The sequence below is a fragment of the Silurus aristotelis genome, assembly GCF_946808225.1.
Source record: "Silurus aristotelis genome assembly, chromosome: 13".
NCBI classification, from domain to species: Eukaryota; Metazoa; Chordata; class Actinopteri; order Siluriformes; family Siluridae; genus Silurus; species Silurus aristotelis.
The window spans coordinates 13,516,688-13,535,589 of record NC_139586.1 but is presented as its reverse complement, the minus strand read 5'-3'; the positions used below and the strand labels follow the sequence as shown (position 1 = coordinate 13,535,589).

At 41.5% G+C, this 18,902-nt stretch overlaps 1 protein-coding gene across 5 annotated transcripts in view; it reads right to left on the bottom strand.

The window, feature by feature from the left end:
- Positions 1–18,902, bottom strand: part of zfhx3b (zinc finger homeobox 3b) — a 153,191-nt gene that overhangs the window by 24,376 nt on the left and 109,913 nt on the right. For 4 of the 5 annotated variants that reach the window (XM_083558343.1, XM_083558344.1, XM_083558346.1 and 1 more), the window contains one exon: positions 2,200–2,307. The exons of the other annotated variant lie outside the window; for it this stretch is intronic. In XM_083558343.1, the coding sequence (XP_083414469.1) occupies positions 2,200–2,307 (108 nt within the window). The remainder of the gene's footprint in view (positions 1–2,199; positions 2,308–18,902) is intronic. 5 annotated transcript variants of the gene reach the window in all.

Genomic DNA, 18,902 nt, shown 5'->3' with positions numbered 1-18,902 from the left:
AAGACAGCCATCAGATTGACGGTAGCTTTAAAAAGAAAGACGTTGCGGGGTTTTTTTGCGCTAATGCTCTCTATCTGACAGCAAGTGTCATTTGCAAAAGCAGCCAGGTTCCAGGGACGAAAGGCAACTCCAATAATGTTAATTACAGAACTTAATAACAGAGCCGGGAAATTACAGCTTTGCAGCGTCTATAATAACGCAGCTCGGTCCAAAAACAAGAGTTAAGTAAAGTCGGCGTGCGCCATCCTCAGCTGGTATAAATAGAAAAATGTAGGAGAATGAAAAAAAAACTTCCATTAAGGAGTAACCTGAAGGTGAGATCACAATGCCATAAGGTTTCTCACCTCCATCCTCCATCCCCCTGCTCACTTTTCCTCCCTCCTTTCACCTTTCCTCAGACATCAAACAGCACAGTAGACCTGGCTTTGTAACGCTCGTGCTATTTTTAAACTAAGTGTTTCTAATAAGCTGCTGGAAAGCCTGTGAATTTTTCATACACAAGCACGTCGTTCTCTGGTGAAAACACAGAAGCACACTTATTTGGTGATTAGCAACTGACAGGAGGGGGGCTGGAAAGGAATCGAATATTCTTGTATCAGATTGCGTGCCTTGCAGAAACAAATGCAGGGGTCTTAATGTGAAGAGTCATCTTCCCACAGCACCACAGGTATGACTGAATTATTAATGGTGCAGCTCGTTTTAACGCATTTTACGCTTTATCGTATATATTTCACATCAATTTTTTTTTTTTTTTTTTTTGCATATCTTTATGTTACATGCCCATCAGTGGAAAAGGGCCACATGCTCAAAGGCGCACAAACAGCTCGGGCTCGTTTAATATTTCTTTTTTTTTTTTAAGTTGGAATATCAAAGACTGTAAAAAAAAAAAAACGGCTTTAAACGTAGCAATGAACTTTATCAGACTTTCTGCATAAAATATGAATCCTTTGCAAATACTCCGAATTGTTTCTACTCTAATTTTCGTTTTGAATGATGTTGGCGAAGAAATAGATTAGAGAGAGGGGATGAAAAGGTTTTTTTCCGAGTCTGTACGATTCACGTAGGACCGCGTGATTGTTTCTTCGCTCGTGTGCGCCGTCTCCTTCATTCGTCAACAATTTAACTAGCATTGCTACCTATTACACTGAACCAGGAGTTATAGCATAAAAAAAACTCATTGATTTTCTAAATATTTGACTTATTAATAAAAACAATATTTAAAATGTCATATACAAATTGTAAAAATATAATATATTGTTTTTATTAGTTATAGAATAATATTAAAAATCATTCATTAAATTAATTTGATTATAATTTTTTTCATATTTAAAATATACAATCTTTTAAATAGCATATTAAAATAAATGCACCTTTATGGTAGTGTATGTTGAGAAAAATCTCATATAATGAGCAAAAATCTGTAAAGTTACACTACAACTAGTTTTTTTATGATAAACGTACTGAAGCTATAGAACTCTACATGTGACCCCCAAAAAATGTCTTGTTCTGTCTCTGTCACGGCCGTCGGTGCACATCAGTGGCGTAGCAGCAGACAGACAGAGACACTACATTCCCACCTCTGCACGCTATCTCTGTACAATCCTTCTCAAATCCTCGGCCTCTCTCCAGCTCCGCAGCCTCACATATGACAGAAAAACCCTGATTTACAGTCTGACCTGCCCCCCTTTAACCCTAACACACCTCTCCATGCAATCTGACACCTGCACCTGCCACCATCACCACCCTCCTCCTCCTTCTCCTCCTCAACATGCGCTCTCTTCAAAATATGTGAGTCAAAGTCACATGGCAAGTTCTGTAGGCTCCGCCTTCAAGTCCTACGGAGACTGAACGTGTTTTTTGTCATTTCATGAGATTGGGCTAATTTATCAGGGAATTCCGATGAACTGAAACAGGAAATCCTCCAGAGGGAAAACCGAAAAGCTATTAAATTAAGTCTGATTCGAGGAAAAAGTCGTTTTTAGCTTCGAAAAAAGAAAAAAAGTGGTAAAAGGTGTAATTAGTTAATGAATGTAGGCCGAGGATAAAAATGGTTACTCTCAGGACTCTGGAGAAATAAACACATGTCCCGCCCCCATTTATCCCTGTGTCATATGACACCCCCCCTCCCATGCCCCCCCCCCCCCCCCCCCCCCCTATATGCCCCCCTCCCTTTGGAGACTGAGTTAAGATCAGCCTTACCTGTCCCTTTGGTGAGCTCTTTCTCCCCCCCACACTCTCTGTCTTTGGTTTGGTCCTCCTGGTCTGTGGTGGTCTCGCTGGCAGCCTCCACATCCTCACTCAGCTCGCCTGAAGGGGGAGGAGAGGACGGGATATGTAAATCACCACCCCATCAGAATTGGTGGAAGCACTTAAAGGGACGGTGGCGTCTTTTTTTTCTTCCCTCCCCTCTATAGGAGCGCACAGTGATAGTATTGGCTGAGACGTGTTCACAAAGACAGTGGGTGGAGGCCTTTTCCCTCATCACATGCTCCATCATTAACTTTTTCCCCTTAAATTTCACAGTAGCAAATAGAATTTATTTAACCTTTTTTTTTTTTTTTTTTTGGCCTTACTTTATTTTCTGCTTTTGTAATTATAGTCATTGTTACTGCCATCATTTTAACGGCTTTCTTTATAAGTATATAATTCTTCATTTATGCAGGTCTATGACACAAATATCTTTATAGCTTCCTCTGTTTTAATATGTACATAAAACCGAAGAGAAAACACACACGCACACACACACACACACACACACACACACACACACACACACACACACACACACACACACACACACACACACAGCGCACACATGTGGTAGAGACATAGACCCATTTTCCAAACGGCAAAGTATGCAGACAGGAAAAATAACTGTGCGAAGAGCCTGTTTCAACTTCAACAGACAAGCGAAAAGAGAGAGAGAGAGAGAGAGAAAGAGAGAGAGAGAGAGAAAGAGAGAGAGAGAGAGAGAGAGAGAGAGAGAGAGAGAGAGAGAGAGAGAGGGAGAGAGAGAGAAATTTCCCCTTTTTTCCCTTTGGTACCTCTCCCCACAATCATAATTGCAGTCCCAAGCTGCTGTCTCCTGGGCTTCTCACTAATATCTGCCTTAGTTCATTCCTTAAACCCATGGATAGTAATGCGCTACATATCTATAAAATATATAAATGAATCATGAATTTTTTAAAACAGGGGCCACGATTCATTTTATTTTGCCAAGTCAAATGCAGAAATCCCCTGTAACCATTTTTAAAAGCCCTCGGTTCGATATATCAGCCCCGCTTAAAAGCAGCAAACTCCTAACAATAGATCTCCAATAATGCTATGTGTAAGTAAAGCCAGAGGAAGACACTGAAAAAAAAAAAACAGGTAATAAAGTGGGCATCAATCTTTTTTTTATTTTTTTTATTTCTCCCGTGTGCAAGGCTCAAGCCCCCTTTTTTTCCCCCAGGTCCATGTTTGCACACTAACACTCACTCCATTGATTGTACAGCACTACAGACCAGTCAATACACCTTATCAGTTATTACACATGTCAGCTAATTCTCAGCAAATGTTCTTAAAATGTTCGTTTGAACCCCTCCCCAAAAAAAACTAAACACACACACACACACACACACACACACACACACACACACACACACACACACACACACACACATACACTTCCTGTTTCCACTCTGGTAAGCGATTAATATATCGATGGGGCAACAATCGCTCCCGTTCAAATATTCATCCCGTTGTGGTTTAGTGCAGCTGGCAAAAGAGCTCCATCACCGCACTCCAACCCCAAACTTAAAACACTTTTTACCGTCCAATAACGTTCCAGCTGTTTGAAGACTCGCCTGGGCCTTTCGGGCTCGAATGTGAAACCCGAATCGCATGCCTCAGCTCCGACAGCCACCAGATAATCCATTAAACTTTATATTACTATGCCTCTGTGGACGCTCTTAAGGGCTTGTACCTCTGGCCGAACCCTTCAAGCTCCTTTAATGAAGCTTTTCTCCATTGTTCATTCATTTAAATCCTGTACTTTTACAAATATTTATTTGAATCCAAACTAAAAGGCATTGCTATCCTACATGAATATTTCTAAATAAATTACATAAATTTGATTAAAATCTACAGTCTCATCTCATGCTCGAAACTCGAAAATCCCTTTTCTTGAAATTGTTCATCATGAACAGCTCATGAAATAATTTTTTTTCCACGATTATCATTCAGGCCTGTTAACTTACACATTCTGTAGTACAAATTTTGGTATATCCCCCTGTTCAACAGGATGTTGAATTTTCTAGAGAACAAGAAAGGTATGTCCTTTTGTTCATTAACTTTATTTTGAAAATTGTGATGCTAATACGTTCACAATAAAAGTATTATCTTGCTATACAAAGTACAGATCAAAAGAAAATCATAAATATATTTTGGAAGTAAATCATTAGAATGTCCTTCATATCCCCATGCTGTTAGGATGGATGATATTTAACCCAATTTAATGTAAAAAAAAAATAAATCTCAAAACGTTATTGCAGAGTTATAAATATATATGTGTATATATAAAAAAAGTAAAAAAAAATCATATTTATCAAAATGACGTTATGATGTGACAGCAAATAAATCGAATCTGACTAACAGTGCAGTAAAGAGCAGCGTGTTCATTTCACTGCTGAACCTACTGCAACTCTTTGTACCCAAACTTAACAAGACAAGGTGTGAATGGACTTTCTGTAAACGCAACAGTGATTTTTACATCACCGGATGGCGTCGCTAAACAGATCTGCTGTGTTTCATAAACGCAAATTGCACCGGTCTTAGTTCAAAGTCGATTTTTGTTGCTCTGAAACAAAGCGGTTCGATAAGCGAGCAGCGGCGCAGGTAACATCTTGGTTCAATACTTCGCTTCTCTCCACTCTGTGCTGTGTGCATGGAGGAAGCCGGGGCAAATGATGTTGATATGGATTACGTTGTTAGGGCTTATTGCTGCTCGGATCGGACCGATCCTGCGTTTAAACAAAAGTATTTAAGTGGAACAATTGGATTTTTCTTTTTTAAAGCCGATTGAAGCATCCTCCATAGATTACACCCTATATATTGCTTTTTATTCTTTCATAAATGTGTATGTTCTATTATGTTTCCAAGGCAACCGGCGATTTCCTCCACGCACAGCACATCCTTGAGCTGGTGAGGCGGGTCTAAGCCATGGAAACAGGGATGATAGCTACCACTCCGGGATCGAGACAAACCCCATCCGACGAAATCCACCTCACGCTACAGAGAGAGAGGCACGCAGATTACACAATAATCCTTGAGTACATTTTCACTTCTGGAAGAGCTAACCATGTGTCTAATTCCTACTTTGCACAGGTACATGCGCTCTTTCATTCTCTCTCTCTCTCTCTCTCTCTCTCTCTCTCTCTCTCTCTCTCTCTCTCTCTCTCTCACACACACACACTCACACACACTCACTGTCTCTGCACATTAAAACTCAAGTCCATTAAAACTCACACAGCTGTCACTTTAACGTTTCCCAGGCCAGCTTCGGTCAGCGAGCTCTGCTCTATATCTCATGCTTTGTCTTGCTCTTCCTCTGTCTCTCCCTCGCCTTGACATGACTTCTTCATTTAGTTTTTTAATCAAGATATATGACACTCTCTCTCGCCGCACCTCGCACACTAAACCCACATAATATATGCAGAAATGTAAACGTTTAATTCCAGATGAGCGCTACGTCTTTAAGTGCCGGACGCCTGCGTCTATCCTTCTTCTCATTTGCCATGCCGCAGTACTACACAATGATTAAACTCGGGCCAGCTATAATTAATGAAAGGTCACAAGAGGAGGATGAAACTAGAGGGAGGAGGACGGTTGGGAGGAAAAACCTGAGGTCAATATGTAACTCACTCTAAAAACTCTGAAGAAAAAAAAATGCAGATGCACCAAAGGTTTTTCTCATTAATCGTATTAATTAAATTGGATAATTCAATAATATTAAACCTTTGCTCTAATCTAATCTCGAATAAATCCACTTCACAGTGGGAGAAGACAGAAGACAGAAATACAGAAAATGTAGGTACAGAAAAACTCAGAACTGCATTAAAGAGATTCAAAAATGTTCCAGAGGGTCAGTATTACGATACCTATTACACAGGAAAACATCTGTAGCTCTCTCTCTCTCTCTCTCTCTCTCTCTCTCTCTCTCTCTCTCTCTCTCTCTCTCTCTCACACACACACACACACACACACACACACACACACACACACACACACACACACACACACACACAGACAGTGTAGGGGCTCTGGTAGACCTATAGGTGTCACCCTATACAAGCTGGGAATACGCAAGACACACACACACACACACACACACACACACACACACACACACACACACACACACACACACACACGTGTATATATATAAAATGGATGGAGGAAGGGGTAGACAGATACAGTACAAGGCTGTTTCAGAAAAAAAATGGCAAGAGAAATATGCACAGATGACAAAAGCAGATGCTGGGCAGGAAGTGAGCGTCGGAGATGAGACTCAGAAGACAGCGAGATTACCTTCAGATGAGAAAGCCGAGCAGCCTTTTCCTTTCCTTTCCCGAGGAAGAAGCAGTGATTACACACATACTAATCGTACTGACAGGCGCAAACCACCAAATAAATAATACATGCTGCCCACTGCTCTCCGGCACTCGCTAGCTCGACTGGATGGCCAGCGTGTACATTCGCATCATGCACCCCATGTCCCTGCTGGAGTGTGCAATCCTTCAGAAAAAAAAGGTCAAGCGGAAGTGCACCTGAATCGAAAGACTGAAGGAGGACCTGCTGCCTTCTAGCAAGGCATGAGCTCATAGCCTGTCTCGTTACTCTTATTAAAAGAAAAATCCACCCTAAAATGACTCCTCTAGATTCATCTTCAATGACATAGTCACAAATAATTAATAATTGTATTTATTTTTTAATAACATTAAAGTTATTTCATCTGATGGTTGGTCTACATTACCCACAATGCATGTCCACCAGCGTGGTTATGATGGGATTTAGCCCTTCCTTCATCTGTACCTAAACAGGGTGATGCAGAGGCGCATAGTCGCTTAGTCCAGCTGTCCAGGTCTCTTACCTCCTCAACTTCCAAGCTAATTTTGCAGTTAGTCTTGCCGATTTCTCACTAGCTAACTATAATCTGTGCAATATATCACAACTGCACCATATTGCTGCGTTGCATTCTGAGAGTCCAGTGTGTGCAACAATTTTTTAAAATATTATAACAACAACAACAACAACAATAATAATAATATTTGATCCAGTTATGTGAAAGAGACAGAAAAGCACTTGTTTTTCCCATCCTCTCAGGGGAACAACAAAAATACGGCAAAATGTGACAAAAAAAGCAGCAGACACTAAATATGTATGAAATGTATGAAATGTGTTTTAGGGTGCAGTTTTTTTCCTTAACATCACCAAAGCACTACTTATCATTCAGATTTCACTGTAAACCCTTGGCTACCTCTTGGTGCCTCCAGTCTTCCTAACCATTCTCCCATTTTCTGTTATTCCCCCTGCATGTCCCGCTCCGGACAGCTTCCTTGTTCTTTCAAGCCGTGCTGTCGGATAAAAAAAAGCAATCGTATTTCACACCTCATGGACTCTATCTCTCTGGCTGTCTGGTTTCTTCTTCTTCTTCTTCTTTTTATTTTGTTCCTTCTCCACCACCCACTCCCCCCAATCTGCTAACCCCCTCCACCCCCACTCCAGCTTACTACCCGTTCTCTCTTTGCTCCTACACCCCTTCCCTATATCAAAGCCGGACTGACTCCGGACCGGCCGGCGGAAAATGAAAATGACAGAAGGGGTCTGAGGGACAATGGAAGCACAGGCGCCCATGCTGGGGGATTTCATGCATTGCCCAGTCTTCATATAAGCATCACTGTGAACCATCCACATGTAAAAGCCCCTCTCCCCCTTTTGCTTTTTCAAAACACACACAGAAACATACACACATAAACACTTCCTCTAAAACCAGAAATCCTAGTGTATTGTGTCCGGGCGGCTGGAAAAGCAAATCACAACTTCATGCCAGCACAAAGGATGAAACACAGAACTCAAACCGGAAAACTCCGTAGCAGAGAACCTCAACCATCCTCAGCGTGGTGTGCTTAAACCTAAAACGACTCTATAATAAAAATTTTACGTACGCAACAGCTTTAAGCACTAAATATTTTATACTGTGCTTGTAAATACACACAAACACACACACATACACACAGCTTTGTGGTGTATATTAGGTAAAGCCTTCTGCCACCATAAACACAGAGCATGAGTCATGCTTAGAGACCTGAACGTCACAGCGCAACACACGCTGACCACACTCACTAACACCACACACACACACACACACACACACACACACACCCTCCTTCCATCACTGCCTTCCTCTACATCCCTTCCTCTCAGGCACATCCCACAGATCCACATCTACAGACACTCAAATAGCCGTTTCTTTCTCTTTCTCTCTCACACCAACACACACACACACACACACACACACACACACACACACACACACACACACACACACACACGCACGCACGCACACACCTCTACCCTTCGTATGTCAAGCATCGCACTGAAAGCAAGCGCACTACCTTTTCGGTTTGGAGGGCCGAGGCCGAGTTACGCGCCGCATCCCCAAACGGGCTCCTAAAAATCCATGCGCCTTGCTCCTCTCTGGCCCCAGCATGACCCCATGATCTAAATGTGAATGAATATTCCGTGCTAGAGAAGGAGGAGGGAGGAGAGAGGAGGGAGGAGAGGAGGTGCGGAGTATAAAAGAAAAAGGAGGAGGAGAGAAAGAGATAGAGGCAGGAGTACAGATGCACAAGAAACTCCAGCTCCCAAGTGCAGCAGTGGCCTGGGAGGCTAATAACTAAAAACTTTAAACAGCAAGTTAATCACAAACAGGAGGGAAAAGCTCACGCCACCCTAGAACAATTCAACCGAGGGGCTCCCCTTTTCCTACCCCCTCCCCGAATACCCCTGTCACCTCATTCCTCCTCATATTCAACCCCATAACCCCCGCCTCATTCCCTCCCATCTCCCCTTTCCTCCTGTGCAATCCTTAATTTGATCCCTCAAGCCCTTTCAAAGTCACTTTTGGTGCTTAGCCTGGATCACACGCAGGCGGGATTTGTTTTAGAGATCCACAAACCTAATTTACACATGCCGCTACAAGCTTTTCCAAAACAGGCATCGCTCAATGTATCATGAATGCAACAGAGATGCTCACCTCTGCACAGAGAAAAAGAGAGAGAGAAATAGACAGATAGAACATCTATATAATGACACAATGAAACTAATTACACAGCTGCTGTTCAGCCACCATGTTCTTTTACTGCTTGTGAATGGCTGACTATCGTTCTTTTAATTCTCATGATGATGTAGTAGACGAAGTTATCTCACCGATCTTGGGTTCCTGCCATTTGTGGGGTTTTCATGTTTCTTCTGATGACCCAAAAAATGTAGATATGGATTTTCTAGGTTTAAAAGAGTGTATATATGTATATGGATTATAGGGTATATAACTGCTTCCCATCCAGTGTTCCTGAGATAAACTCTGGCTTCATGTCCACCCTGACCAGAAGATGAATAAATAAATGAATAAATCAGTTTTCTAACTAAAATAAAAATGCAAACAAATGGCCCTCGTCCCATAAACTGAAATGGACTGGCTGCTCGAAAATGGGGTTAATGTCACAACCTTTCCTCCTCCCAGGCATCACACACACGAAGCAAGACTGTGTGTTCTTGGATTGCGCTTTTCACTGCACCGTCTCCGGACTGGCCTTGAGGACATCTTTGTGCACAAAGACAGGCCAGATGGACATCAAGTGCTCTCCCCCTCAGCGCACGGAGGAACTCTCCTCTCGCTTTCGTTCCCTCGAGCGGGAAATGTGCACAATGTATCTCGGGAAACTCTTTAATCCTGGGCTTCTCTCATATTCACACCACTTAGGAGGTAAAGCAAAAAGAGGAAGGGAAGGAAGCAATAGAAGGGATAGAGGACGCCGGTGCTGTCACGAAAGACAGTCCCATCAAATCTGAAAAATTTACCAGTGGCTCGGAAAATGTGATGGTACAGTTGTGACAGCTCACTGAGCTCCCCCTTCCTTTGCAATAGCCCTCCCTCCCCACCCCCCACTCTCATACACCCACCCTCACATGCACACACACACACACACACACACACACACACACACACACACACACACACACACACCTACCTAATCACACAGCGATGGAAGCATTGCGCTCTGAATATGTACGGGGCAGGGGGAAAAAGTATTGATTTTTTTCATTGGGTGGAAAAAATTGATATAAAATTCGCATAACCTGAAATTGTCACAGCTATTTAGTTCATCGCTCATCACGTCGCATGTTCCAGTTTGGACACGGAACTGCCGTTAATTAGATGACGGAGTGTGCACAACACAATTATTAGCGTATATCAAATGAGAGGTGTATTTAAGAACAATGAAATAAAAAAAACTGTATATAATTTATTGATTTTTTAAAATTAAACAATTAAAAGTGCTTATGCTTTGCACTTGTGCTTTTTCTCTGTCTAAAGGTCTCTGTCTTGAAAACTTTTGCTGCCATCATCAACAAGCCGGTTCTGTAATCGGTTCAGAGCCCCCCAAAAACTACAAAAGTCTGTGAAAACTTTCCACTTTCGGAATGAATGTCTCTTGTCTTGTAGCTTGTCTTTTGTCCAAAGATCCCCCTCTAGATAAATCATTTACATAAATGTGACTGATGGAAATAGACGACTACTCCTACAAAAGCCACGATGGGCCGTGAATAGAAGCCTGGAGTTGCTGAAGAACAGACAAGTTTTTTGATGACTGTTGTTCAACTACAGCATTTGTACAAAAGTACTATTTTCTTGAAATGCTGCATCCAACAGTTGATGACCCCTGGTATATAACACAGAGCACATATTTGTCAGTAGGAAAAAATAATATTATCCCTACAAGAACCTAAATCACCTGCCAAGCACTTTGGCATCTCTTCTTGAGGGACCCTCACTCAAAGTAAATCAAATAAATAAAAAAAAAAGCAAGGCAAGCAGGCAGGTAGGCACGTACAGGGTCTGAGGCTGTCCGTTAACGTTCTCCTCATCTGTTTATGTTTCTCTTTGGACACCGCAGGCCTGAACGGGGAGCAGTCTGAGAAAGATCCACCGCCTGTTGATTTATCGAGTGCAGGGATTTGCATATCTTTGTAGTACCTCCGTCTGTGTGTTGACCGCTCACTAGGAGGTGTCGGCTCCGAAAATCAATGCCTGGATGTATGTTGTGTGTATGCATGCACGTGTGTATACAACATATACACACACACAAACACACACACACACATTGCATCCTGTCACAAGTGGGCCAAACACTTGCCTGATCATTGCCCTGATGAAACTTTATAGGAGCGCATTAGCTGATAAAACAGAATATCCAAGAGTTCTGAATATGTTTTTGGTTAATCGATTTCATTTAAAAAAAATCAAGAGAGAGAGAAAGAGAGAGAGAGAAAGAGAGAGGGCTGGTATTGATGTGTTTGTGTACTCAGCATCCTTGCTTATATTGGCTGTGGTAAAACTTTCCAGATCTGGAATCTGTACCAGCTAAAGTTCAAAGCCACTGAACACAGCTCACGCTGCACCTTGACAGTAAAAAAAAAAAAAAAAAAAAAAAAAAAAAAAAAAAAAGGAATAAGAAAAAAAGAGAAAAGACCACTGTGTGCAGAGAACAGCTTCCCCCTACACACGCGTAACCCATCATTACAGTTCCACCCCGGCTGCCGCTAATAGCAATCCACTATGGAAATCCGATGATTACATTGTGCACACACTCTGAAGCATTTTTGCGACCGCTGCTGGTTATTGAAAAAAAAAAAAAAAAGAAAAAAAAAAAAAAGAAACTCGCCTCGTTCGTCCCACTCTTAGGGACCTTTCTAATACAAATCAAATATTCGCTGCTATCTCTCTCCATTTGTCTTTCTTTCGGGCCCTCTTTGCATAACCCATCCATTACTTCCACATGAAATATGAAAAGGCAATATCCTCTTCCCTGTTTGTAGCCAAGCGTAATACGATTGTGTTGTCATTTATAGGAAATAATCGCAAACCTCTCTTTCATTTTCCAGTTCAAATAACCATGAAAAATTAGCCTGCAATGTCAGGAGGGACAGCGAAAGGGACATGCTTAGCCTATTGCGCGAGACACCGCGCTTGACATTTCTCCTTAATAGGAAAAAAAATGGATGGTTGTTTTCTATCTTTTGTTTTGCAAAAAAAAAAAAAAAAAAAAACCTTCAGTGTTCTTAATTAAATGAAAGTTTTTGCGATTCTGATCTAGATAAACCTTTCCTCTCCGTTCCTGGCTCTGCTCTTGCAGGGTTTGAGCTGCACGGGCTGACTAAATCAGAGAACTGTAATTGAGTCTGGGAAGTGAATGGAAGAAAATGCTCTTAACCAAAAAAAAAAAAAAAGAAAGAAAAAGAAAGAAAAAAAAAAGGAAAAGGAGAGCGAAAGCTTCTTTGTACTGTACAGCTAATGTACACCATCATGCAGCGATGGTGCTAGATGCTAGAGGCGGATCCGAGACGACTACAGCCTGAATAAATCTTTCAGTTTTCACTTCCTAAAAACAGTTTATTGCTTATCACTTCAGTAGATTGGAAACTTTCCTCTTTTTTTTTTAATTCATATAGATTACGCATTAATATTTTTCTGACTGTAGAAACAGACTTTAGTTTCTCATGTAAATCTGACACAGTAGAATAGCAGAAGTTTAAAGAATGGGTACAAAAATGTAGCACAATATTTGGTGAATATGGAATTATGGGCATGACAGTAAACCCAGAATTCACCAAATAAACAGCTGCTGTAGTTATAAAGCTCATCCCAGGACTCTTATTCACAATCCCACTCCTTTCTAAGGGGAACTTTCTCAGTTCCTTTCTACTTCTATCCATTTTGGCTTGCTCATTAGAGATCTAAATCTGCATCCAGATTTTTGCCAGCCTGCTTTGTGACAATGTATCTTTCTTAAAGTGCAATGCAATTAAAACCGACTTCAATGAATGAACCAGCTTAGGCAAAATGGTGGAACACAGCAGGTCTTAGATCAGATCAGTGGAGAAACACAGCCACTGATGAAGCTTGCTTTCCCTGATCTGCCTATTTACTCTGATATACAAACTAGCAGTAATTGGATTGCTAGCCATGGAAGGTCCGTAATGAGGCTTAATAGACATGCGTTGTTTCTCTGCAGTAATTATGCACAACATGATCAGGCCCCATATCTGTTTTCTGATCTAATTACTATAGATGTGTTTATCTGGCTAACAATTAATATTTGTTTATTTGCATGAGTATATACAGTAGTATTTATATAAGCCCTGACAGACGTACTCAGGACGTACTTTGGAGATTATTGCAAATGAACAGTCAAGGCAATTTTTGTCATAATTAAAATCTTCATTGCTGCTCTCCCACATTTTCATTACAGGGTTTGCAGAGCGCATTCTATCAAAGAAACAGCGTGGCGAAATGTACTGATGGAGCAATGACATAATAGAATAAAACAATTGTGTCCTGCAGTTATAAGAACATAATCAACAGTGGGGTTGTGATGATCATTTTCCATATTGCATATCATGTCTTTAAAAGTTTTTTAAAGCAAATAAGACTAAATCAAATCTTCAACTTCTCTGGAATTCATACAATCTCTATCACCTGCAGTTGAAGACGTGGGATATTTTACTGATGTAGAACAGTCTTACTGATGTTGAATATTATTTGGGCAGGTGGAGAAGTTTTTCTCAAATGCATAGGGAAGAAATTATAGGACTTTTGACAGGTCTCAGACAAACAAGGTGGTGAACAACGCAATTAAAAAAAAAAGAAAAACATGCAAATGACAAAATGCTATTCAGAAGCATCTTCACAATTCCATGCACCTTTTTTCCCACTCTCTGTAAATTTACATATTTCCAAAGAAGGATTATAGTTTATGATGCATATAATGAGATTTCCTCTGAAAAAAAGGCTAATGAAAAAGACCCATCTTGTGCAATTAGCTAGAGCTTATTTATTCTCTTCTTGTAATGTATTAATTCATTATCGCATCACTTTGCCGTTATTTATTTATTTGATTATGCACATACCTTACAGCCTTAATTTACAACAGAGCTCAGGAAGCAGGGGGAGACACGTGACGGCCCAACTCCTCTATCAGTTGATCTTGTTATCCATTTAATCTCAATAGTATATCCATCCAATCTCTTATCAGCATGCACTAATCTCAATCTAATCAGTTTACCAATTTGCTGTATGGAGACTGGGGAAGGAAAAAAAAAAAAGAGACTCAAAAATGCTCTCTGGCGAAGATAATCCTGTCAATGTAGCTGGAATTGGGCTTCAGCTCTTCACCGACCTGCCCTTTTCAGAATACCTCCTGCTGTTTTTCTCCTTCTACTTTAACTTATTTTATCTTCTGTACTATTACTACACTAGACGTCTTCGGTCAGTGTTGGTTGTCTGTGTTGTAAAAAAGAAATCTTCAGCCTCATTATATCCTCCAAAAAACATGCTTTTTGCTAGACATTAAAGATGCAATTAGGCCCTTTAAGGATGCTTCATGCCCAAAACCACAATAAAAAAAAAACACACGTTTTACATGGTGTAAAATAGGTTTACTCCCGTCTGCTGCATGTCCTAAGTCAGTCTAAACAGGCAACACATGGTGGCAAGATTTCAGTTAAATGCTGTACAGCATTCCCACAGACAGAAACTGAATGATGCTGAAGCTCTTCTCTTCTGCTTAGCTAGCTGTCTTTGGCCCAGTGCTGGCTGAGAGAGGTCAGTAATCGCAAAACCACTGCCAGGACATGTAACAGCTGCCTTAACATAGTGAGGTTTAAGAATATCCCTCAATTCACCTTGCTCATGTTAGATTTAACCTTCTGCATTAAATCCTAGTACTTTAAAAGAAGGCTCAAAATGTTCACCAAATCAGCCATGTCTTTAAAAAAGCAAACTACTGGATTAAGCCGGTGTACTAATAAGCACTGTTTATTAATGTGTTTTGCATTAATAAAATCATTACTATTGACATCAACAGTCATTCTTTCATTCCTCATTAGAATGAATCTCTCATGGGAACAGCGTGTCTGAGGTGGGAATGTGATCTGAATGGGAATTCACAGGACAAGGTACACACACTAGCGAATCCGTCTACCTACATGTTTTGGGGGGGAGATATAAGAGACCAAAGAGGTAAAAACACACAGACTCAGGCGTAAGTTCTGAACAGTATCCTGGATTCCGTGTGAACCCAGGCGAGTTGTACACCACCGACTTTACCAAGGTGCCACCCAACACGCCAACAAAAGGAATCAAATAAAGAGTGTCCAACCATTTAAATGAGAAGTGTTTTTTTGCTGACTGTGCAGCATGGAAATAAGCGAACAGGAAAAAGATGGTGAGAGAGGAAGAGAAAAAGAGTAAAAGAGAGAGTGCTGTCAAGTCATTAGCCCCCCTTAGGGAGGCCTAGGATTAATAATCGCCCAGCCCCTTCGAGACCGCTGCTGCGCCTAAATTGGTTTAACGCTTCTCCAACAGCAGCCAGCGCATGCACTGCTACACAGACAGTGCCACTCGGAGTGCCTTTTTATCCGTGAAACTTTTTGCTGCCACTCTTGCTGTTATTGTTATTGTTGTTGCTGCCGTTGTATCCAGCGCAGGCTGTGCGATGAAAGATTCTCTCTAATTAGCCAAAGGTCCATCTCATTGAGATGAGAGAGCAGGTAGAACACATTAATTATTCATCCCACAGGTAAACATCGGGGCAGCCATGCCTGATGAGGGGACTGAAAAAATGAGCTAGGCAAAGACACTAACTAACGCAGGTCTCTCTCCCAGGGGGCTGCTATGTGAGGCAAACAAACGCAAAGGCTTAGACACCTGAGAATCCTTCGCCCAGCTCTCCTAAAAACAAAAAGAATTTTTTTTCTAAGGCCACTGACGAAATAAGGGCATTAAGTAGATACTAGGGGTGTAACACAATGCCACGATGTATATCAGTTTCATTCTCTAAATATCTGTATTTAGATTTAACCTTGAAGTGGGTGTGGCCTAAACTGGAATGACATTTTTTAAACACCTTAGAAATGGTAAATGTTTTACTTAAGCTTACTATATTTGTTTCTATTTTGCACCATTTAACAGGTGTCCCAACCAGATCCCCTGGGATTATTTATGCCTTGGGAAGATAAAAAATCCCCTGTTTATTTTGAATAATATATTCATATTCTGTTACCTCCCTATCAGGTAAATGGCCAGGGGTTCAAAAAGTGTGTGTTAGATGACTAGAAGTCCATCAAAGAACAAAAAAGGTGCTGCTGATGAGCAATTTTGCTATCTAAACTCATCCTGGACCGTAAAGCTTGAATTCAGAACCTCTCCAGCAAACCCCCCCCCCCATATTTTCCCCTTTCCTACTAACTCTAGTTAGGACAGGCTTGCCCGGACCACAGGCCTCCTGAGAAGCCTGTGATAAGAATTCATTTCTCCCAATTATGGGCTCTTGTCCACTGCCTCAGTTCATCAGTTCAGTGCAGCCAAGTCAATGAAAGAGCCTGTAATGAAGTAATCAGATGCAGCCTGACTCCCGGGGCCCTGCCTTTGACTCCCCACTCTAGGAGCATAGACGCCTCATACGGGTGCTGAGAAAGTGGTGTGTGTATGTGTGTTCAGAACAGTGGCTTTCATTTGTGGCCTATGATCTCGAACAGACCACAGGATAAATCTCCCTCAACCCACGATTCAAAGTCTCTGACAGCCTCTGACGGAGTTCAATGCAATGAAGTCGGCAGAAATCACGTTACTTCTCATCGACAGTGATTGGTAGTGGCGGTTGGTTTGTTAGAAACCGTTACGTGGGAAAAATGCTCTATCTATCTCTATGCTTTCATTCTCTTAATCCTAGTTCGTTATATTAGACCCCCTTCTCTTCTCCATCTCTGTTCCTTGTATTCTTGTCCAACATGTGGAAGCCATTACGGGGAGTCTCAGAGAGGAATGCATGCATTGAATCCTAATCTGGGCATTAAATTTAGGTGAAGCATTCATGTCAAACTGTTTTCTTTTGTCTCCTATTGGCATGAATGTTTAAAATTAAAAATTAAAAAATCAAACAAAAACAAGGCTGGGCAATATTTAAAAAAGAGTGTGTTCAATTGCTTTTGGTTCACACCGACAGTTCAGCATCTATGGATATTTTTTGTGAGCTACACAGATCTTCCCTCGTAACCATCCACAAAACTGACAGAGCAAAATGCAAACTATGATGCAATGGGATCCTGGCAAAGGTCCATCTTCTGCAACTGAGGAGGATTGTGGACCCGCTCGCTATCTCACCCCATTTCGCCAGCTCGAGGCTGGGCCGCTAAAGCCCCTGTGGCTAGATTCTGCCTGACAAGAGCTCCTAAGCGAGCGGCAGTCATTAACCTCTGGAGCAGGCAGCTGCCACGTGACGTTGGTCTGTTGCATTGATCTCGTGTACTTGGTGCCTTCCTGGATGTTTATAATCAATATGCAAATGGCCCACCGCATCGATTCGATATTAATTTTCAATTAGGAAATCCTCCAGGGTCCCATCAGGGTCAATACTCTACTATTCAGCGTGCAGGCTTGAGCAAGTTGCAGGCATTGATGTTCCTCTACCACCAAGACAACTTACTTACTGTTTATTTAGTTCGGGCCTGCTGTAAGCACTCATTAGGACTATGGGCTTCAGCCAGAGAGATGGAGAAAGCGAGATCCTTTGCCTTTTACCAGCTCGTCATAGTCTCAGGTGGACTTTTTTGGTGTAACCATTTCCATGTCTTTGCACCCCCTGTTTTTTGGACCCCCTAATTACTTCTCTCATTTTTGCTTTTATGGTTAAAGAGTTTTCCGAGGTGTCTGCCGCTGTCATCTGATATGGATCTATTCATGGAGAAGTTCATCTATCTGCCGTTTGACAACTGCAACTACATCAGAGTTGGGCGCTGACTCGATGTCCCTTGATACCCCTTAAATATGCAAGAAATCAGGCATTTTACACCCAACTCATAAGCTTGCATAGGCCTTGCAACAGCAAAACAAGTAAATAATTTACGATGACCTCCATTATTTATGAAACACAATTACGTACCCGGCCCCATCGTTCTGCCTGTTCTCACATTCGCTTAAAGCTCGCAAATTCATTACCAGTGAAAAAAGTCAGACTGTACCACAACTCCGAATAAACCAGGATTGCAGGCAATTCCAAAATATATCTTTCCTCTAATCTCTGTGTGTGTATTTAATCCCCTCCCGACTCTAAGTGCGATTTCACAAACCTACTCCTGAATTAATAACCTTTTCTCTGGACAGAAAAACACGTTTGCTTTCTCTACTAAAGTCAAGAGGTAGGAAAAAAAAATGTCCTCTGTTAAAATGGTGTGTCTGATAAGTGAGGTAATGGATTCCAGGCAGGCCTGATCCTGCTCTTCAATGTGAAAACAATAGTATTGATTTATAAGCGTGTTGTATTTCCTGTAGAGACTGGGTGTCTATCAGAGGCCATTTGATGGAGTGCTCTGGTCTTGTCACCGCACTTTTGGCCTCTACTCCAGGTTTATAAAGAGCTGGCGTTGACACAGCTGTGACTCAGGGGAGAGACAGAGGCGAAGATGAGGAGGGTGTTCAAGAGAAAAGAGAAAAAGAAGTGGGAAATTATCTCTATAACAATTTTATCCAAATGTACTGAGCAGGTGAGAGCTGATGTCATAACAATGGAATGCAAACCACATTA